Below are 22,724 nucleotides of genomic sequence, written 5' to 3'. Positions count from 1 at the left end.
ACCACGAACGCCATAATCTCTTAGAGGTTCTGTTTTCCTCAGCCTTGTATTTGCAATTCAAGTCTATAAAACATTTTAGGTAATGCCGCATTAAGAAGCTGAAGGTAGCGAGGTAATAAAACTTTGAATATGGAGATTGTAGTATTCGCTTCAGGGACCTAGCAACGAATTGTAGCGTTTAAAACTTGCTGCTAGCGTGTTTATCATAGTAAATTCCTTGAGTTATTACATAACGCAATATTATAATTATCATCATGGTCATCATAACTGAACATGGGGATGAGAAATACTTGGATGACTGCAGTTTGGGGGGTGGGGTGATACAATTTTAGGCCGCAGCAGCCACAAGAGGATTCCCAAAACTCTCCGAAAGGAGTGAGTTGAGGACATGTATTGAGCGGCGTGAAACACACACTAAACCTTTAAGTCTGTGTCACAGGCCTTCTGTTTGGTTGTCTGGCAACGCATTGCTACTACTTGCTAGGAACCTCAGCCCATCTGGTACTAAAAATAGTACACGGTAGCATATACTAGGGACTAAAATGTGTACGGCGGAGGAAAATTCCAAGAGCGGCAGTAGATGGAGTCCAATGGGCAAAAACCCCGGCCCGATGATGTTGATCTCACTTTTGTAGTGTGTCAAGTCTGGTGGTGAAACCACATCAGGAGATTAGAATATGTGTGATGTTCAAATCGTTTCTAAGAAACGAAAGCATCACACAACTAAATGTACATTCCCGTATATAGAAAAAGGAGAAGGGAGGGAGTTAGAGGTGCCTTCACCACTCTACCATATACACATGTCCCCTGTTTTTATAAACATGTCAGAACTGACCAATGGCCCTCATTTCCTCCATGAAATTCTCCTTTGTTTCTTCTTTCTTCTTTTCCAAAATTAGCATCATGCTGTATGACTACATTACCCAGAATTCCACCACCAGGAAAAACTGATACTCGTTCAATATAAAACAGGGTATGGCATTATCGTGCAGTTTCTCCTGTCTGCAAACATAAAAAATCTTGTCCTAATTTCAATGTTCATTTTGATCAGCCAGTAATTATATATTTTTATTCACACACATATATACAGTATATATACATATAAGGTTTGTCTGCAGGCCTTTGAGCTCTCATGTTCCTGTGTTCATAGTCCTCAATGGTATAAATTATAATGCACATCTTTGGGGGAATGATCATCTTTCAAAGCTCGTAGGAAGTGTAGAGATGTCCACGGTTTGATGTCGGATGCTTGTATTACGATCGTGAATGTAAGTGTATTTAAAGGTCAAGGACTGCACTCTTGGTTAGCATATCCAAGGCAGCCGGCTTTCCAAACAGTGAGTTGTTCCAGGACAAGACATCCGCTCTGTAATTTGTTTTATGCTTTGCAAACAGTCCTGTGGTGATGACAGCCAAAAGCATGAAAGTCTCACTCCAGCTTGGATAGAAAAGGCTTTTGTCAGTTATTCTTCGTAAATAACATCACAATTCAAGAAGCTGGGAGGGTCCATTATTCTCAAAAACAGCCATTTTAATGATAGTTCTCCGCTGGGTCAGCTAATATTATCTCAGTCATGCACTAGAGACTAGATGCGTGTAATAAATCCACCTGACACGTTTCATTACCTGTTATCAAAATGTTATCCTGCTTTTTTTACCAGAACACACCTTAGTAATTAATACCTGTTGGCACAGAATTGCAAGAAGGTACCACAAATTCGCCCAAAACTTGGAAGTTGTTCAGTGAGTCTTACAAATGTTCTGTAATCTTGTTTGATCAATCAAATGAGGAGAGCTATAATTGCACCCTATCCTCTAACAGTAAATGATGTCATGCTAATATTGCATTTTGTAGGAGTTGGAAACATTTTGGGTAACGGATGTCATCATTATTGTTGGGGCTAATTGTCATGGCTGTTCACTCAACAGCAGCGACGAAGCCAACAGCAAAACTGGGAGAATACTTAGCATTGTTTGCTAATCCTGGTGTACTTGAATATTTGCCATATACACACACGCACACGCACGCACGCGCACACGCGCACACACACACACACACACACCTGGCTCAGTGTTGGCTTTCCTCCCTTTCCCCAGTAAAGGTCAGTATATGTATAATGCAACAGTCATCCCCAGTCTCACATGACCCTTTAGCAGGAAAGAAGAGGAGAAACTCTTGTCTTTAAAATGGATTTGCTCCTCGGTCAAACCTTTTCCTCACCGTTGGCGCAACAATGCAAGCCCGACAGTAGAACTCCACTCTCCCAGTGCCCTATTGTTCCTCAGAATGTCTCCATTAAAGCCAAAGCTAGCACAAATGTCTCAAGCCCCGCGTGCTTATTTGGTAAAGTATTTTTTTTTTTCTCGGCTTAATATTGACTAAGCATATTGATACAAGAAAATGACGTGAGTGAATGGAACAACAACAAAAACTTGAACTTCCTGAAAGATAACATTGATGGAAGCAAACAGGAGTCCGTGCAAACACCTGAGAAAAGGTGAAAACTCTCTTTATCCTCTTGTATTTCCCTTGAGAATTCTCATTTTTGGTTTGGCCGTGTAGCATATAGTATAATTGGATGAGGAGAGTTTGAAATTCATTTTGGTTGGCATTTAAGAGATTAAATGATGTCGGCTATGCAAGGTGTTTACTTTGGCATGTGTTTGTTGCCATGATGACCTGATGAAATAGAGCCCTTCAAATCTTGGTAAAGCAAAAACACCCGACACCTATTGTCCCGTTGTCCTCGCTTACATGTATCCTACTTGAAATGGAGTAAATGTGCCAGTAAAATGACAAAATCATCCACAAATGTGAATATTTATAATTCCTCTCCATTTTGAAGGAGCTGGCTCAGACAGTCACCTCATGCTTGATTGAAACAGTCAGATTTCACAGGAAATGGGTGTTATTGTAATTTCGGCTTGATGCTTTTCTTTATATCAACATCCACCTTTGAAGGATTTACCTGGATTGAAGCTGACATTTTTTCCACTTGGTTGGATCAACCATATTTTTTTCTGTTTAATGTTGCCCCTCCAGCCCCCCCACACAGGCAATGACGACGGGTGTGTGTGTGTGTGTGTGAGCGGAAGATGGCAGATACAGCCGATGGAACAAGTGTGTTTACTATTTTTGGACCGATCACGTCATCTTGCTAATGAGACAACGCTCAAAAAGAACTCAACTCTGGTTTGATTTCGGTGTGTGCATGTGTGTGCGTGCGTGCCTTTGCGTACACACGCGCGTCTCGTCTTTTCTGGAAGAGGCCATTTGTCGAATTAGCCGGGCGGCGTTGAAGTGTTCAACGATTAAGGTTAATCCTGGAGCGTTGGTGATGTAAGCGCCATCGTCCTTCCTGCCTGCTCACTGCTCCCAAGACCTCCCCTCGCATGCTGAGGCGCTGCTGTCGAAAACCCGTGTGTGCCTTTGGTCGGGGTGGTTGTCAGCAGCACCCTCTCTGCAAACAAGGATGCCCTGTACGCCCGCCTGTGTACATACAGCATGTGTGGATCCATGTGAGCACATTTATTTGTCTGCGCCTCAGTGTCAGCGATGGAGCGGAGGGGAAATGATGCATCATGTCTGGAGGAGAGATAAACCCGGGGGAAGAAGTGAGAATAGATGATAGGTGGGAGGTCTAAAACCGCTGCCAGTTTGCCATAAACTGAATCAAGGGCACATCTGCCAAAGCCTTACATTTTAAACCTTATATTGGTCTTTTATATCATCTGCGCCTTCTTTTCTTGCCATTCATTCCACAATCCTGAATTCCGAACATAAAGACATTCTGGCGGTGCTGCTTTTCAATTCAATAACAACAGCAACAATCTAAATTCACAAACCACCGTGCACACAAGCTTATTTGTGTTTTTATTTGCGTAACAGGTTTCTATTGAATGCCTTTCTTCACAGTGAAATACGGTAGTTGCAGCAAAATCCCTGGTCTGTTTTGGATAACCACGACTCTCTTGTATTGTGATACAGTCTGCTATTATGTAGTTCTGATAAAGTAGGTGTTGAAACACATCATCCATCACCTCCCTCCCTGCTTCTTTCACTGCCGTGAAGGTTACTGTGACCAGAGCTGAGATCTCGTTAGCTATTTTTGCTAATACCTGATGTTAAGCAGGTAAAGCCACCCAGAGTAGTACACCGAGCACACGGCTTCACCAACACACGCCACACACCCCTTCCTGGTTCTTTGTTTTAACCACACCACCTGACACCGTCCTGCCCTGTGATAATACTGCAGACACCAGGGGGCCACCTCAGCGCATCGGGCTGGCCTCCTGGTGGGCAACACAGCCCGTAGCTGTGGAGGCAATAACCATGGCAACAGCCGAGTATTGTCTCTCTGCAAGGAGATGTGGATTTTTATCTCCCCAGCCTTTCCTCGTGTAATATTCCATTATGTGTAGTTTTGATATCATGAGATCAAGAAAAATACATTTGATATCATGCTAACCTTCGTATTTAATACGTTTTGCTTATTAACATATGAATGGCAACAAATTACTTTACCAATATGTCCTTGTGGGGTCTCTGTTCTTTAGGTTTCCTGCTTTTCAAAGACTATTGTATGAATGAGATTGACGAGGCCGTACCACAGCTCAAGTTCTACGAAGAAGTAAGTCTTGGATGTCCTGTGTGAGTTGAGTGGGATTAGATGTTATCATTGGAAAGGATGAGAGATTAGGGGCATAATCCCGCTTATTCAGATTTAGCCCTGAAGGGGAAGCACTTTGCAACGTCTTCCCGCAGCTTTAACCTGACCCCTCGGACTGTTTTTCTGTTTCAGATTAAGGACTACGAGAAGCTGGACTCAGAAGAGGAGAGGTTGAGCCGCAGCCGACAGATTTACGACGTGTACATCATGAAGGAGCTGCTGTCCTGTTCACATGTGAGGACGCCGCTTCAAATTTAAGATTGAGTGTAATCTCATTAATCCACAGCCTTCACGGGTATCTAACATGACTCAGTGAGAGAAGTAGAGCCACATCTGACTATTTTAACCATCAAATATTACCCATCTTGTTTGAGTCCCTGCCAATCACTAGATTTTATCTCAAGGGACTTCACAGAGAAATAAGGAATGTTTTACCCTCTGTATTATTGACCATGATTGCTGCTTTACTCTTGTCATTAATTATACTGCATAGGTATAAGACGTTCTACTTGGATTAAAACTGATGTATTTGTTAAAGAATTAGGCAAACATCGGCCAAACTAAAATAGCAGTCTGGCTTTTACTGGTCATGACTGCCTGGAATGGGTCTCGACAAACAACACGTCACAGTGCAGCTTTTGTCCCCATGCTAGGCAGCAATTTAAGATGTCGAACAAAGTTGATGCTCACTGCCATCCGAAGGGAGGAAGTTATCAAACTGGTATTCTCACCTGCAGTGGTCTCAAAGCAGCGAAATGGTCCCGCTCATGTTCCACTGGGGGACATACCTCTGTACAGAAAACTGAAACTACTGGTAGCCCTGCATTTTCTTTTATGACTCTCCTGTGTATTTCCTTCTCTTTGTTACAGTCTTTTTCTAAAAAGGCAGTGGACCATGTGCAGAGTCACCTAGCGAAGAAACAAGTTCCCCCAACTCTTTTCCAGGTAAGAGGCCATTTAAAAGGCACATGTTTATGTATTTTCTTTTAATCTTGCCAGTTGTCGGCAAAAAATCACAATATTTTTGGTCATGACAAACTTGAATTATCAGTTTGGTCTCATTTTAGGAACACGTCTCCCATATTTTTGCAATAAAGCGCACTTAAAAGTCTTAAATTTTCTGACGGCGCAAAAATAGTGGACTCTTCTAGGTCTTGTCTTTTTATGTATGGAGCTCTATCAACATTAGATTTCGTCACATAGTTCCTATCTTTGTGCTCAACGCAGAGCGTTCATAAAAATAAAACTGCAGCGAAAGGAGGAACAACAGTTGTTTTCTTTCAGCTCAGTAAATCTAATTAACAATTTCCTCTTTTAGACTACAGCACGGCACTTATTCTAGATGTGAAGTTAGTCCCCAGTGACTTACACACATTACATCAACCTGTCAGTTTTTCCACTTTGTGAGCGCCCGGTGTTGCTCAACTTTACTATCCAGCTGGAAAATAGTGGCACAGAGCTCGCCCGTCCACATGTAAGGACACAAATGGGCAACTCTGAGGTGATTTTGCTCCATCAGCAGAGAATTAAACAGCAGCAGACGCTTTAACAAGGCTGAACCCTAGGAAAACTTAGTGCCTGTAATAGCCTCTAATTCAATCATCCAATTCATGCACAAAGGACATATTCACATCAGCTCCCAAATCACATTGTTTTTGAGAATAAAAATCCTTGGCTTGATCTGCTGTTTATGTGTCTGTCCCTTTGCAGCCATACATAGTGGAGATCTGTGACAGCTTGAGAGGGAAGATCTTCCAGAAGTTCATCGAGAGGTGAGACAGGGGAGTCGGAGGGTGGGAGGACTGAGTTGAACAGTTTGCAAACGTATTACTAAATCCCAATCTTTTCCCCCCCAGTGACAAATTTACTCGTTTCTGCCAATGGAAGAATGTGGAGCTTAACATCCATGTGAGTACATGTTTTTATTGTCCACAGGCAAATGTGTGTTTCCACTGAGAGTGCTCAGGGAACACTGCGGCAGAGCATTGGATGATGTGCAGCACAAAACAGGGATATTAAAGAAGTCTATCATTTTAGGAGCAGCTGGAGGCACTCCTGCCTCTCATTTCAGGGCCTTTGTTTCACATCTCTCACTTTCTAGCCCCCCTCAGCAATACAACCAGACTTTCAGCGAGTCAGCCTTGATAAAAATATTAAAGTCCAGCTAGTTTAGTTTACAATGAAACACATTTCACATGCACATCTTCTTCAGCGTTGCACCTTTTTGTACTCCCCCAGAGGTTGCTAATAAGGTTAGCTTGCCACTGGTACCACAGTGAAAATAACTCACTTGGCTGTGGTTCAAATAGATTTGGTTCTGAATCCCTTTAACAGTTTCTAACCATAAGAGTTTTGGTTGGGATGGGAAGTCACTTTTATTGAGTTTTATTAATGTCCTCTCGCGCCTTTGTCGTCCCCCAGCTGACTATGAATGACTTCAGTGTGCACCGGATCATCGGCAGGGGCGGCTTTGGCGAAGTGTACGGTTGCAGGAAGGCTGACACAGGAAAGATGTAAGGAGGAGAGAAGGAGAGCTGTAAAGGCCACAGTCATGCTGCGACCTTCAGTGCCTAATCTCTGCTGTGTGAATGTCAGGTATGCCATGAAGTGTTTGGACAAGAAGAGGATCAAGATGAAGCAGGGAGAGACTCTAGCGCTCAATGAAAGAATCATGCTGTCATTAGTCAGCACCGGGGTGAGTTGCACACAGCAGCAGCGTCTTTGATCAGCCATTGCTGAGCTTCGACTCAGCCAAATTGCAAATACGACGGGAGGAAGCGGTACCAAATTAAAATTGACTTAAGATAATTTTTAAGTAGGCTGTTATTCATTAACAAGCCAAGTTGATAATGAGCATTGATGCAGTAATTGTCAGGAAATGTGAGATTAACATAAAACCCTGGAGATAATCTGCATATTTCTTAGACATACTATAACATTTCTACGTAATGTTTAAGCAGGATCAATGAAATACGTTGGATTCATGTGGAGAGCAAAATAGTAGACCTCCACTAAGGAGGAGAAAAGAGAAGCCACGCTGCTCTAACCTCTTCTCTTCCTCTCTGCAGGACTGCCCCTTCATCGTGTGTATGACCTATGCCTTCCACACTCCTGACAAGCTCTGCTTCATCCTGGACCTCATGAACGGTGAGGCGACCTGTGCCCCACCTGCTCAGGTTAACCTGGAGTCCCAGTCAGTCATCGTGAGGAACACCGATTGGATTAGGCAGCTTGTTGACGACTGGTTGGGTCATGCCTAACAGAATCAAGAGGAGATGGGATTTTGACCTCAGCAGTGACGCTTTAGGATGACAGTCATCCCTTTTTTTTTAACTCTCTTAATGTCTCTCAGCATTATCCCTCCTTCAAGATCAGCCTCAAGCAGCAGTTGTCTGAGTGTCATCTAAGGCTATACTTAGTGCTCCCAGTCCCTCACACTCTTGAGTCACCATTTAGCAATACTCAATACAGTTATTATACAGCGTGCCCTTTCAAGCTGTTGTTTCACAGCCACTCAATAAATGTGCCGACAGATAGCCTGTCGGCCGCATCACTTTTTATTCCCATGACTGTTGATTAAAATGTTGTATGTGCCTTTGTGTTCAGGGGGTGACCTGCACTACCATCTCTCTCAACATGGAGTCTTCAGTGAGAAAGAAATGCGCTTCTATGCTGCTGAAATCATCCTGGGTCTGGAGCATATGCACAACCGCTTCGTTGTTTATAGGGACCTCAAGGTACAGTAGATTGAATTTGACAAGTTCAGCGATCGATAGCAACTTAATGGATGCCATGTGTTATTTTCTGCTGTTCTGGTACATACCGGTGCACACCGATGGGCCACAATGTTGGTTCAGCCCATGTCTTCCTTCATTATCTTGAACTAAGTCTCCATGGTTTGCTCAGACTCAACCCTTATCCCCGATGCTCTTCTTTAAACATGAAAATTGTTAGCAAACAGAGAGATATTTACATATTCTGCAACATTAGCATGCATTTAACCATGTTTTGCATCAACTTAATGAAATGAAACCCACAGTGCTGAATTGTATCTTGAGAAGTTGACCTACCTGTGTCTACGTTGTTATTTATTGTAGCCTACGTTGTCAGCTTTAGCATTTTGATTTTATTTCTGACATGAAACCCATATGTAGCTGTGTTGGAACATCAAAGATTTCATGTATAAAAACTGTCATGTAAAAACAATAGATACTGTATGTGTATGTAAAATAGTGACTTCAGTGCTAAATGAAATTGCCAAGTCAGGTTTTTAAATATCAGAGTTCAGGAAAAACATGAGGTTCATGTGGGATTTAAAAAGTATTTTTCTGTTTAGATACACAATAGCTTAATCAGTGGAAACAACACAATATGGAATAAAGAGCCGTCAGACATTGTTATTGGTTAAATGATTTCCATACAATAAACTGGTCTAGTTACATATCTTGTTATTGCGATGCTGTGGCTTGAGCTAATTCATTGGGATTTTACAGAAATGCCCCCTTTTGTGTGATGTGTATAACTATTTAGTCTTCTTTAGGAATCGGTGGGATTTCAATTCTTTTGGGAAGTCCAATTTTAAAAAAAAAAACAAACAAATTTATTATTGTTCATGATCTGTATTTAAAATTTGAATGTGAAAGTTGGTTAGGAGGTGTGGTGAGGGAACATTCACGAGTAGGAAATTCACCTGTAGGAAACAGGATGTGACACAGATCTGAAACGGAGCATTGATTTCTCCTGTTCAGTGAAGCACCTGCACACCTCTATAGATTTCATTGATGGGCTATAACCAGCCATTTGTGTTCCACTGTCCTGGTTTTCCTCCAATTCCCCTGTTTGGACTGGTTGCCATAATAATAGACCTATTTTGTTGGACGACAGGGGACAGTTTTAAGACCTCAATAAACAGCGAAGGACAATGCAGATACTTACGGGCTGTGTGTCGGTGAGCAACTCGTTTTGCCAGACAGCCGAAAAAGGATAACCAGGACACGGAGCTTCCTTTTTATTTTCTGTAGCTACTCAGATCTTTCTCCAGGCGTGCGGAAATTGTAGCTTAAGTAGTGAATTAGTGAGGACTCCAACAGTGTTTCCTACACTTGTGATGTTATCTCTTCTGATTTCCCCGTCATCGGCATCACCCTCTCAATCCTCCTCTCTGCTCCACAGCCAGCTAATATCCTGTTGGATGAGCACGGCCACGTTCGTATCTCAGACCTTGGCCTCGCCTGTGATTTTTCCAAGAAGAAACCTCACGCCAGTGTGTAAGTGCTTGGGTCAAGGCTTATTTTCCCCTTGTAGATGGTTTCATAGAAAGATTTATAGCCATGTGAAACTGTAATCTTAGTATGTTGGGGCAGTGCGAGGTATTATGGGAAGAACTATTTCAAAAGCAGCTTTGTGACTGTTTAGGTGGTGTGGAGCCACGGATGGTGTACCTCCTCTCATCCTGCACTCTAAATATGACTGCTGTTAGACAGGAGTTGTGTTTAATGTGCATGTTGTGTGTTGCAGGGGCACTCATGGTTACATGGCTCCAGAAGTCCTCCAGAAGGGCACCGCGTATGACAGCAGCGCCGACTGGTTCTCCTTAGGCTGCATGCTCTTCAAACTCCTGCGGGGGTAACTACACCATCCTCTCTCTCCTTATCATCGCTCGCCATTCCTGCCATGTCCCAGCTTCCTGTCTGCTTTCATAGCTCTCCAGCCTCTCAGAGTACCCCCCCCCTTGAGTCGTTCCTCTCACCATCTGTGGTGCATGTTTGATCTCACCTGCGTGGCTGCGTGTGTTTTGATGTGCAGTGTGTAAATGCCAGAGGTCTGGAGCCAGTCGGTCAGAAATCAGCTAAAGTAGATCAGGATGCCTGTGATGCTTCCTTCCTCTGAAGATGAAGACTGTTGGCTTGTTAAAAAAGTGCCTTTAGAGATGGATAAATTCTAAAGCTTTTTGCCCCACAGAAGGAGTTGCACTTCTTATCAATAACCGTAAAGATTTAAGAAAAGTCGTAGATGTAAAAGAATAAGATCCAGAGTTTCCAAAAAAGGGCTTTATTGAGTTGAAATTATTTTCTAGTTTCTTATTTGAAGTCTGAAGTGAGGAGTGAAACTAAGTTACAAAGTGGAATTTGAGTAGGACACATGTTTTATGTTTAGCAAGAGGAATTTATAGCAATAATTCATTTCCATCTCGATGCTATGGCACAATATTTAGGTGATTTCATCACCCTGAGGTCACTTTCACAAGACGCGTTGCTGCATAGGTTACATTTGAAATTCCAAAATGTCACATAGCAGAAAGACCCTTTAAATTAATTTCTTCTTGATCCCCAATTAAAAGTTTTGTTAAATCTGACATTTGTTTGGCATTTTGCACCAGTTGAACCCTCCGGCCACTAGACGGGATAAAAAGAACCGTCAGAAAACACTCATACGTTTGCAGAAATTGAAGGATGTGTCGCTTCTTCATTTGTTTCAGGGTGGGAGAGCCTTTCAACCAGCCTTTTCAGTTTTCTTTCCTAGAATCCACTTTCTGTTGCCATGTTGCTTCACAAAGCTGCACTTGTTCCCACACTGACATGTTCTTAAGGGAACATTTTCAGCTTTCCATAATGGAAATACTACCTCAAGCCCACATGTGAATTTGAAGTGTTTTCCATTACTTATCAAACTGTTCAGTCTTAAAATTTTCTAAGTAATTGTGAGAAATCAGTAAAATTGCAAACTCAAATAGACTCGATAAATGTTTCCAGAGCATCTGTATAAGAGTAAAGTAGCATTCCTACTGGTTTCTCATAGTCCATCTTTTAGAAAACTATTGCATCACAACTGGGGGTCTAATTTGTAAGTTGTAAAGGCCAAAAATGTTCTTTTATGTGGAAAAAAACTCTCCTGTGTATATACACTCCTTTTCCATATTAAGGAATGGTTTTGATGTGTTCTAGCTAATGTATAAATGGTCACTGAAGTACATCTCAGCAGTCAAAGGGTGGAAGGCAAGAATACACCCCAGACGGGTCACCAGTCCATCCTAGAACACACACCATGAACACACACTCACATCAGGGGCAGTTTAGGCTCTCTAGATCGAGCTCAGAACATTCCTACGATGAGGTAACTGTGCTAACCACACCCCATGTTGAGATATAAGTGGCCTAAATCCTCATTATTTCAGATAAACTCAGGAAAGGAAAGTGGTTAAATCTACCTGACTGTATTATCAAGTGTTTATTACTATTAGATCACCTTTTGGACCGCTGATGCTTTTGAACTGCATACTTAACTTATAATCACATATTTCTCCTTTGATGAGTTAAAAAAGTAAAAGTCTTCATAATATATCATGTTTTTATTGTAATTCCAACTCTAAGCACTTAAACATACTGGTGGGCTCAGCAGACGGAGCGTGATCTAGGTCAATTTAAATTAATATTTCTTAATTTATGGTGCTGTAATATTTATGGACTCGCGTCAAGTCTAATCTTACACTTTAAAGCGTGTGTGGGTTTGGAAGGTGTGAGCCGCCTGGGAGCATCTGATTTATTCCTCTCCGCTCACCCCCCAGCCTCCCTCAGCTCACCTCATCTATCTCACCCCCCCGTCTTTTTCTCTCAGTAATCTCTCACCCCCCCTCTCTGTTTAGGCACAGCCCTTTCAGACAGCACAAGACCAAAGACAAACATGAGATTGACCGCATGACGCTTACCATGGTAAGACACGTCCACACACACGGCACATTTCCTAGAAGGCGGCATTGTACTGACGAGGCGCGCACACACACACCCACACACACACACACACACGCGTCGTACACATCTTACAAGCAGGCTTTGTACACACACTATAAACTACACAGGTTATATGAATCTTTGCATAAGCCTGAACACATGGGTTTGGTCTGTGTTTACATTACAGTAATACCAAATGCACACAGATGTTTATATCCCTTTGCATATTAAAATGTGTGTGAACACTACAAGAATTGGATTGACTCATTTTATGGGATGGCATGACAGCAGTTTAGTGACGGTTCACTGAAATTACAGCAGAGCCACCTCTTCGGCGTAATCAAGTACAGGTTTACCCAAGGAGTCGGGGCTCTTTGGTCCAGGCAAAACACACACAAGCAGAAGTTAACAAGGCATTAAAGCCTGTGTATTTTTAATTAAATTCTGAATCCACCTTTAAAATGGGTTTTGGGTCTTGGTACTACTTGCTTCAACATTTGTTTTTTTTCTGCTCAGACACAGACTTTTTCCTCAGCACATCTGAAACCTCAGTTTAACACATATGTCATTAAACTGTAATGTTACCATAACATTTACTGGATCTGACCACCTGGGTGCCCCTCACAAGAACCGGTTTCCCTCATAAATGTTCCTGGTATGTAAATCACAAGTAAAAACAGATGACTCGCACCAGTTCACATCTCTTTCCCTGATGGAAAAGGCTGGATGCATCACTAATATATGATTCCTACTGTCACATAAAGAAGTTCAGAACTTAGAGCAGGAGAATTCTTGGATCCTGCAGTGTAAAAAGCGCTAATTAGTTAACATTACAGTAAAACAGGGTAACTATTTCTTTAAAATCCCTCATTCTGGATTCTTTCACTGGGCGTTTCACTTAAAAGATTTAACACCCGAGCAGCAGGCCTTTGGAGACTGGCCTTTCAAACGTAATTTAAATTGAGTATGAAAATACGTATATATTTCGACCGTTCCTATAGTTCAAACTTGGATTAATCAGGTTTTTTTGTGAGTTTTTGTTCTGATGGACTGTCTGGCCATGTTTCGGCCTCAGTACCATCTGAAGGATCAGTGAGGGTTATGAATGTGGTGTGTTGTCTGTAATTGTGTGTTAGAAGGATACACGGCTGGACCTCCGAATGTCATAGGTCACATTCAGCAAACACATTATGAATAGTGCCTATTGAGCCCACCCAGTGACATAACTGCACTCTCCCACCTATTTTCCCCTCATATTCATGCGCTGACCTCGGCACGGACAAATTTACAAGTCAGGGGGGTGGTGGGGGGGGGGGGGGGGGGGGGGTTCACCACGGCCGTGCTGCTCATCACCGTGCAGAAGCGGTTGTCCGTCATGGCCGAACTCGTCCAGACGTCTGTGTTCCATTAGAAATGGGGTGTGGGGGGTGTGGGTGGTATTTGGCCAAGCAGGACCTCAGAACAGAGAAAGTCTGATCTTTTATATCACAGCAAATCCAGATTAGGATTTTAATCCAGCCACTTAATCTGGTTTATCCCTTTAATCCATGTCTGGGGGGCGTGTATATGTATGAGAGTGAGAGACAGATAAAGGGGGGGAGGCTGCAGATTCCGCCCAGAACAGGCTAAAAATACAGCTCTATATGTCTTTCTGTTTATTAAACATGATGAATGATCTCATTACATAAATACGATGAGAGCAGACAGTGGAGGGAAGGTTGGGAAGACGGGAAGAGGTTGAGAGGAGGAATGGGGCCGATCCCAGTAGATGGCCCTCTGTCTGCCTTCGGCAGCATCTCCATGGAGCTGCTGCCAGAACGTAGCACCATCAACAAAAAGAAAAGTTCATTGTCATGCCACGCAAGGGCTTGCATCAATCAAGCGCCGTTTGGAGGCTCTCTGAGGTCAAAAAAAGCACCGTTGCTCTGAAAATATTGACACACTTGAGTAACAGTATTTTTTTTTAGGCCTTATTGATTTTTAGCGAATAGTTTGTGAGGAGTTTTGCAACATCTTTGTGTGTTAAAACCCTGAAATCTACCTCTACCAGGCATCAGGATATTTGCAGGTTCCAGTCATAGCTGCTGGTCCAAATATTTCCAGTAACTCTTATCAAAAGTCTATATTCCATGTAAAAAAAGAAATAGAAGCAGTTGGAAAAATTCTAGCGCTGTAAAAAAAAAAAAAATTCTGTGAGGGGGAAAAAAAGGTGAACCTATGGGATTCATTTCAAAGATGTTGTAAACAAATGTTCTACTAGCTTAAGTTTCCAGACAGGATTCAGAGGTGGAATTTTTGCATGTCAGAGAGACATTAATTCTGGGGCCCTCTGGGAACAGCAAACTTGAGAAGCTGCAGCTTTTATTTACTCACCGCTGCAACCTGTTCTACGCTCCATACCAAAGTCCTTCTGCTGCACCCTCTTCACATCTTACTCAACCAAACGCCGGGCCTTTAACCTCGTAACCCTCTCCCAACCAGTGGCTCGTGGCTGTTCAGTTTTTTTGCCCGTTTCATAAATTTTCTGGGACACGTAACTGGCAGTCCAACGATATTTACTCTTAACCACACACCCCGAACACAAACAGGACACGCTGGTCGGTTCTTCGGGACACTTTATATAGCTCATTAAACAGTCAGTTTAATGGTCAGGGAAAGATCAACCTTAATTTAAATCAAGCACTTTTAAGTAGCTTTACTCTTGTTGAACAGAGAATTTATTCCCTGACTTCAGTCTTTGGGCTCCGTCATAAACATCTCAGATCGCTGCTGTTGCCTTAAAGAACTTTGCAACAGAGCTACATTATCAGAGACAGATAAATGAATATTTTATTTACTTTGTGCCAGAATGTGATGCAAGTGAGTGAAACAGTGTGAAGTGTAGTTTTCCTTGACTTTGCTGTGCAGAATGTATTTTCTGGCTTAAATGTAAAGGGGTTAAAAGGGGTTTAAAGGTAGACACACTTGTATTATAAACAATGATGTAATATCTGAGGTCTCGTGATAAGAGTGGGGTTTCTGTTTGGGCTGCACAGTATCAAACATATACATAAAAGAAAAAAGCCTTAATGTTCATCACTTTACTTTCTTTTTGAAACAACCCCTGAGAAGACTGCCAAGGATTATTAGGAGTGGTGTTGGAGGTAAAAGGTAGAATATGGTGTGAAACTTGTTTAAAGACGTTTCAGTGAAGATGTCAAGGCTGTCATGTTCTTAAACAGTCCTTTCTCTGCCCTCCTCCTTTTGCCTGCCCCCTCTTCAACCCCTGCAGAACGTGGAGCTGCCAGACTCCTTCACTGCAGAGCTGAAAGATCTGCTGGAGGGGCTGCTGCAGAGAGATGTTTCCAAGAGGCTTGGCTGCCAGGGCCAAGGGTACAGTACACACCCCACAAGTTCTATCTCTCACATATTTAATAATCACATTTGCACAAAAAATTATCAGGTGCGTTTTTGCAGTTGTCCTCATTAGTTTATGATTCGGGCTGGATCCCTTCGTGCACGTCATTTGTGTCACTAAAGCTGCGACCGCTTGTCAAATGGATGTAATGCATCGAACACTGCCATCTAGCGGACGCACGTAGAAACAACACCATTGGTAATTCTTCACTTGTGTGTCTGTTGCAGAGCCTCAGAGGTAAAGGAACATCAGTTCTTCAAAGGGATAGACTGGCAGCAGGTTTACCTCCAGAAGGTAAGTGTTCATTGTTCCTCTTTTGCTTTACAGTGTTTATGATTGTTATAGGCCCATATGTACTCTTTATTTATAGATCAGAAGTCTTGTTATGATTAACATGAAACAAATGTTGAGTTTTAATACAAAACTTAAAGTTGAAATAAACCACAGCAATGGAACTAAAGCGCATTGACGTGAAGCTGGGATGTATAGCGAGTGTTTAATTGATTAATTTTAAACACAGAACTGCACAAATCCAGCAGAGTTCCTGTTGCTGCAAGCCTCCCATTCTTCTACCCTGTCACTGCCCTTCTGAAAACCACATGTGTTCTTCCTCCCCCACATCTGCAGTACTCTCCTCCTTTAATACCTCCCAGAGGTGAAGTGAACGCTGCCGATGCGTTTGACATAGGCTCTTTTGATGAAGAGGACACCAAAGGCATCAAGGTAAGGTTGATAACAACCAGCACTTTACACCATGAATGATGGCTGCATAGTCTCCAAAAATTCATTCACATCTGTTGGTTTATTTCTAAGGTTCTTCTGTAAAATGTAACCAATACAGGATAAATCAGAGACAATGGCCTATGTAAAAACATTTTATGGCTTATTACTGATATTGGAGCCCTTTGAGGGCAGCTTTGTAATTTGTGTTTGAAGTGCAGGAAAGTTGCTTCTCTAACTGAAGAATAGGAAACAGAGGTGGGATAATGAAGGCATTTAAAGCTACACTGTTTTCATTGTTCTCTTGGAACATTAGATTCTTCCTTCATTAACATTAATGTGGCTGCAGCAACGGCCCTTTGACACTCGGTGCTGAGAAAAAAAGCTTTGGATTACTTCCCCCAGATGGTGCTCCTCATTATCACAGGAGCATTTATCAAAATGGAGAAGTGTTGCAGCGTTCCGTGAGATTGGAGCTGCACAAGGAGAGCGTGTGGCTGCAGCCGCCCCCCATGAATATTCACTCTGTTATTTTGTCATTATGGGCGCAGGATTCTGCAGATATCCTCACCAATACAGACGCAGTAATAGATAATAATCGTAATAGATACCGGTAATCATTTTCTATTACTTTCATGCCCAATCCTGAAGGTGAAGGCAATGAGAGATAGTGTGCATGTTGTCTGTGTAGAAAAAAGTCTACATGTGTTAGTTCCATTAGAAAGTCAGTTGTTCCAACCTGCTGTAAAGATGCACATCGCCACCTAGTGTTGAGGAGGACGTGCTCTCGGCAGTTTTTTGCTTTTCTCCCTTGCATGTGAACTGGGACAAGGACCAATTTTCGACTAGATTCCAAGGTCAAATTGTGAGCATAGCTAGATTAAACCGTGCATGTAAACGTACTGACTAATGGATGTTAAAATAGAAACCTGTACGTCGACCTTGTCACATTCATTTGGTATTTTGTTGTCAGAGGTGGTAACACCAGCACCATTTCTCTGTCTAGTTGTTAGACAGCGACCAGGAGCTGTACAAGAACTTTCCTCTGGTCATATCGGAGCGCTGGCAGCAGGAGGTGGCAGAGACCGTCTACGAGGCCGTAAACTTGGACACGGACAAGAACGAGGCTCGCAAGAGGGCGAAGAACAAACAGCTCGGCCACGAGGAGGGTAAAGAGAGTTGGGCTGTGAGGGAGAATGGTTAGCTCATCCACTGATGTTCTGTCAAACCTGTGTGTGTCCGGGTGCAGACTACGCCCTGGGGAAGGACTGTATAATGCACGGCTACATGCTGAAGCTCGGGAACCCCTTTTTGACTCAGTGGCAGCGTCGCTACTTCTATCTCTTCCCCAATCGTGTGGAATGGAGGGGGGAGGGCGAGTCACGGGTGAGCCGACCTCCCTGCACACACACACCTCTGCACGTTTTCCGCTCACGTCTGTCCATGATAAAGAGTGGGTGTCTGTCTGTCTGTCTGTCCTGACAACTCACTGATGGAAAAGTGGCTAAATCATTTTAAAAAGCACAAAGAAGGGGTGAGTGTGAACTCCAGGTCCCCGCTGCATCCTCAGAGCCCTCGCTTTGCTCAAGTGTTTAGAGCTATAGAGTACCTCCCTGCTTTGGACTTTAGTGTTGCCTATTCCATCTACACGTTCCTCTTCATGAGCAACTGCGCTCATAGTTAATGAACTCTATCATTTTTTGTTACAAGAGTTCCCCGAGGTCACCAAGTTATTCATGATTTTATAAAAAAAACACAGTGAAATTTGGGAAACATAACCCACGACTGCAACAGTTTTATCTCCTGACTGGCAAAATACAGGTTTAATAGCAACCAGTCGTCAACTTCTGTTGTTGAGTTAGATTTTTATTCATTTGCTTTAAACTAAATTGTCAAATATTGACTGGCCTGGATATCAAGTTGTATTTATTCTCTGGCTTTGAAATCCCCTTAGGAAAAACTATAATCATGTAGCGTGACAAGAAAAACCACCCACAGTATCGTGTAAAGAGATGTGAAACTCCAACCTAGATTAAACCTCAAGTTCACTTAGGTACAGTGTCATAACTGCTGCTGCTCTGGACCAAAAGACAGTGTTAGTTTGATCTGCTGGAATCCAGAGGTCAACTGTGACGCAGCGGTCTGAGGATTGAGTTTGCTTTTGACTTATTTTTGATCGATGTCATTCACAGCAAAACCTGCTGACGATGGAGCAAATCGTTACTGTGGAAGAGACGCAGATTAAAGACAAGAAATGCATCCTGCTGCGTATCAAAGGCGGGAAGCAGTTCGTGCTGCAGTGTGAGGTAGAACCATCAGGTGGCCCCCATTTCCCCTCCGGACTACAGCTCATCTCTTAAAGGTTGTGTTTTCTTTCTGCAGAGTGACCCGGAGTTTGTGCAGTGGAAAAAAGAGCTGACTGAGGCGTTCACAGAAGCCCAGAAACTGTTGCGCCGCGCCCCAAAAGTCATCGGGAAAGGTCGTGCCGGAGTGGTGGAGCTCTCCAAACCTCCCCTCACACACCGCAATAGCAATGGCCTGTGAATACACACATATGTATCAGTACACACTTAACACGCCATTATACACAAATACACACACTCTGCATCTCACTTTACCCTTTCTCATCAGCTTCAGGACTATTGGCCCCTGACACCTTCTTACTGCCACCCACAGCGCCTCAATGTGTGTACACGGACAATGCCCACCAGCTTCTTACCAACTCAACACACACACACACACACACACACACTCATTTGACCCTATGACCAGTCATAAGCACGATCTAGTTTTGTCTGCCATGGGACCTTGCCAGTTAACAGGGAGGGACAGGAAGAGAAACATTCAGGAGGACTTGGCATGTGAAGAACCTCTGCATGAATGTGACGAGGACTGACGCCCGGTCCTCTCCTGTCCCGTCTTGTCCTTTTAATTTTGTCTGTACTCTTCCTCTTCTTTCTCTCTCTTATTTTTCCTCCTGCTGCCTCACTCTATTTTTGAAATCAGGTGAATCTGAAGGGTCCTCTCCCTTGTTTGTTTTGTTGTTTATTGGGCCCACTTTCAGCCCCAGCATGGGACCAAATGCTCCGGCTAGCTGAGAGACAGTCAGCCAAAGGACTTAATGTCTGTCTCCACCTACCTGAGAAGATGCAGAAGAGAGCGTGCTCGTATTTTGGAGATCTCCTCATCACTCTCCTCAACCATTCCTCCCCGTTCTCCTGAAGTGCATCAAGTGCCAACATTAACATTGACTTGACTCACACGAGACCCAGAAGGACCTGCTCGACGGCACATGCTGCTCCCTGGACACGAAGGATGAGGGTGACTGTGAGTGGCGGCGATGGAGGGGGGGAGGCTGATCATTCCAATGCAGAAAACAGGAAGTGCAGGAACCACTGACTTTTACAGACTGGCTCTTGTACGCCCAGTTACCATAGAGACTGAGATTCCATTGGCTGAAAAACAGCAGTTGGTCGCTACGGAAACCATAAAGGCTGGTTTACCTAATGATCGGTAACCGGGGACAACAGTGTAACTATAGCATGCGACAAGGGAGGGGCTGAAGAAGTGAGTGTATATATGAGCGCCTCTTTGGCTGTGCATCCCCAGTGTTTTAGTGTCTGCATCATCAGGAACTTCTCTGTCTGTAAATCTGTCCTGGCTTTGTAGGGAAGGAGAAGAGGGGTGGGGATCGGAGGGCAGGTCGGTGGGGTCGGTCCGGGGTCTGACCATTTTCACGGCGCTGCGTTACCTCAGCTGGGCCGTGTCCGTTTGCGAGGGACAAGACCCTCCCAACGGGCCAAAATGTTGGGCTCCGATGTTGTACATAAACTTGGGGTGGGTGCCTGTGTAAGAAAAACACACCTTGGGGTCACAGCTTTTGGAATTTTTGGAGGAGACATGAAGAGCTAAAGCTAATTAAGAGGGGGGAAAAAATCCACCCTGAAATGCCATGAACGGAACCATCGCTTACAAAACTGTTTAACGTCGTAAGCTGTTAATCAAGCTGCGCGTCCACATTAAATGGTTCGCTTGGGTTACCAGAAGGGGGTGTGGAATTAACGGTGGAACGGGATTATCTAGGATGAAGGCAACAGCGAGTGCGCTGCCGGTGCCGGCGTTAGCCCGCGAACTGACCCTCTGTCTGTAGGAGGACTACCGAGGCTGAGAACCTTGAGCAGCAACACCAATCAAAGCTGTTCAACGTTCACCCAGAACGGGGAATGATCACATTTATTACCGTGTTATTCCATCATTTACAAATGTTGTTCGTGGCACATGTGAACTGTTATGCGACGTACGCTCTGACGCTGCATTTTCCCTCCCTAGCTTCACGGCTATCTCAACAGCCGCTGCAGGGTGATGATGGGACATCCCGGTGTTGCTCTGCCTGGATTCAAAGGAGACGCTGCAGAGAGAGGCTTGCTTACAGTACAGAGACGCTAAAAGGGCTTTGCGAAAGCATTTCAGTTTATTTCTGCCCGCATGTTTTCTTTGCGTTTAATGAAAATGCCTCATCTAAGTAGCGTCGCAGCGAAACCTCATAGCTGCACTCTCCCGGCTCCGATGCACCGACTGCACAGCACGAGACCAGTTTATCGCCCATAAAAGTGTTTCAGGGTGGAATTTCCTTTCAGGTTTACGTTCTGATTTGTCTTTTGTTTCTAATTAAAATCACACCTTAGAGCGGAGGAGCACGGTTAAATCCATTCATTAATTTCAGGGTTTTTCTTGTTTATGCATTAGTGTCCTCATCTGTGACGTCCGAGCATTTCCAGAGCTGTGATGTGAGACCTAAAGTAGAAAAAGGGTTGATTTGGGGGGGTGGTGCTGTGTGATCACTTTCTTGCTTTCTTTTTTTTTCCTTTGTAGCCTTTAACAGTCAGGGGGAGAGATCTTATAGAGAAACGTCGTCACCTTTAAAGGTGTCTTTTATTTTTGTAAACCAAAATGGTTTTTATTGTTTTCGTTGAGATGTACGTCGTTGCACCTTTTTAGCCCAATGTGTTACTTAATCCATGTTAAATGTGCCAAATAACTGTTGCTGATCAAGTGGCACCGACGGGAAGCCGACTTTTCAGATCTGTGTCCCCACGTCGCTGCAGAAACAGCCAAACCAGAATCCCGGCGAGCGCGCGCGTGGCACCCGGCCCCGGCCCAAACGCGCTCCGCGGCGGTTGCGGCGGCGTTCTGTGGGTACAAAACTGTGACCAAACTTTCCTTATCTCCAGAGAAGGCGTGTGGATGCAGAGCGCATCTGCTTTATCCGCCACGTTGCCATAGAGACTCAGCGACACCACCCGGCTCTTCTCTCTAAAATGTCCAATGTGCAAGCTTACATTCCACGTTTGCCCCGTATGTTCATGCAGCAGGCTTTTTTCCCCCCTCCCTCCTCCACGCACAGATTTATCTGCTCAAACACGGTCGACACAATTGAAAAAGGAAGGCATATAGGAAATAACTCAAATTCTATATAAATATATGTGTATATGAAATGACAAAAATGCTCTAGGTTTATTTAAAAGTTTAATGTAGAAAACAAAATGAAACTGTTCGGGGGCAGGTCGGGGATTTTGATGTGAGTATAATTGTTTGTGGTGAAGACTTCAGCTCAAATCTTGCACATAAAGACTTTAGATATTGTACCTGCGAGTTCCAGATGATTATTTTTGTTTGAATACAGGACTCTTTGCTCTTTCATATTTATTGCGCGTGAGGCGCGGCTCGCCGCGTCTCCCCACCACGTGGACGAGCCCTCGGTGGAGAGCTTGCTGTTGAAAATCCTTCAGTTTACACCCATTGGATTTTTTTTTCTTTCATATGCCGCAGACAAATACAGATACTACTGGCTTTTGGGTTATTGTTGCCATTAAGGTTATGATAATACTGATATACAATTGATAATATTATTCAATGATTATTAAAATTATTTTATTTCAATGATTTTTTTTTCTTTGAAACAGGTAGAAAGTTGCTTGTTGGACTGCTTGTAAAACAGTTCATGAATAAAAATCCTTTTTCCGTGTTGATTATGTGACGTGGTTCTTTTCGGCGTTTTACTTGTTTGCATTAAATTTTAGTAGCAATAATCACTGAAAATCCCTGAAAGCAATTTTAAGGTCTCCTGCTCAGGAGGTGTCTGTGTCAGTGACCTTTGACCTCTAAGATTGTTGCGGTTCGTCCTGTCAAATTGGTCACTCATGGAAAAAC

The 22,724-nt window shown here is 43.4% G+C and overlaps 1 protein-coding gene across 1 annotated transcript in view; it reads left to right on the top strand.

The window, feature by feature from the left end:
• Window positions 1–22,543, top strand: part of grk3 (G protein-coupled receptor kinase 3) — a 35,720-nt gene extending 13,177 nt beyond the window's left edge. Inside the window, exons 3-21 of the mRNA XM_057018968.1 lie at window positions 4,558–4,631; window positions 4,803–4,904; window positions 5,541–5,615; window positions 6,381–6,442; window positions 6,527–6,578; window positions 7,092–7,183; window positions 7,266–7,365; window positions 7,739–7,817; window positions 8,277–8,407; window positions 9,843–9,937; window positions 10,188–10,295; window positions 12,313–12,379; window positions 15,669–15,769; window positions 16,022–16,088; window positions 16,422–16,517; window positions 17,521–17,683; window positions 17,764–17,900; window positions 18,707–18,820; window positions 18,897–22,543. Coding sequence (XP_056874948.1) covers window positions 4,558–4,631; window positions 4,803–4,904; window positions 5,541–5,615; window positions 6,381–6,442; window positions 6,527–6,578; window positions 7,092–7,183; window positions 7,266–7,365; window positions 7,739–7,817; window positions 8,277–8,407; window positions 9,843–9,937; window positions 10,188–10,295; window positions 12,313–12,379; window positions 15,669–15,769; window positions 16,022–16,088; window positions 16,422–16,517; window positions 17,521–17,683; window positions 17,764–17,900; window positions 18,707–18,820; window positions 18,897–19,058 — 1,877 coding nt within the window. The 3' untranslated portion in view covers window positions 19,059–22,543. The remainder of the gene's footprint in view (window positions 1–4,557; window positions 4,632–4,802; window positions 4,905–5,540; window positions 5,616–6,380; window positions 6,443–6,526; window positions 6,579–7,091; window positions 7,184–7,265; window positions 7,366–7,738; window positions 7,818–8,276; window positions 8,408–9,842; window positions 9,938–10,187; window positions 10,296–12,312; window positions 12,380–15,668; window positions 15,770–16,021; window positions 16,089–16,421; window positions 16,518–17,520; window positions 17,684–17,763; window positions 17,901–18,706; window positions 18,821–18,896) is intronic.
• Window positions 22,544–22,724: the final 181 nt, after the last annotated feature.

Source organism: Takifugu flavidus, chromosome 20, assembly GCF_003711565.1.
Source record: "Takifugu flavidus isolate HTHZ2018 chromosome 20, ASM371156v2, whole genome shotgun sequence".
Lineage (NCBI taxonomy): Eukaryota > Metazoa > Chordata > Actinopteri > Tetraodontiformes > Tetraodontidae > Takifugu > Takifugu flavidus.
This window is presented reverse-complemented; position numbering and strand designations above follow the sequence as displayed.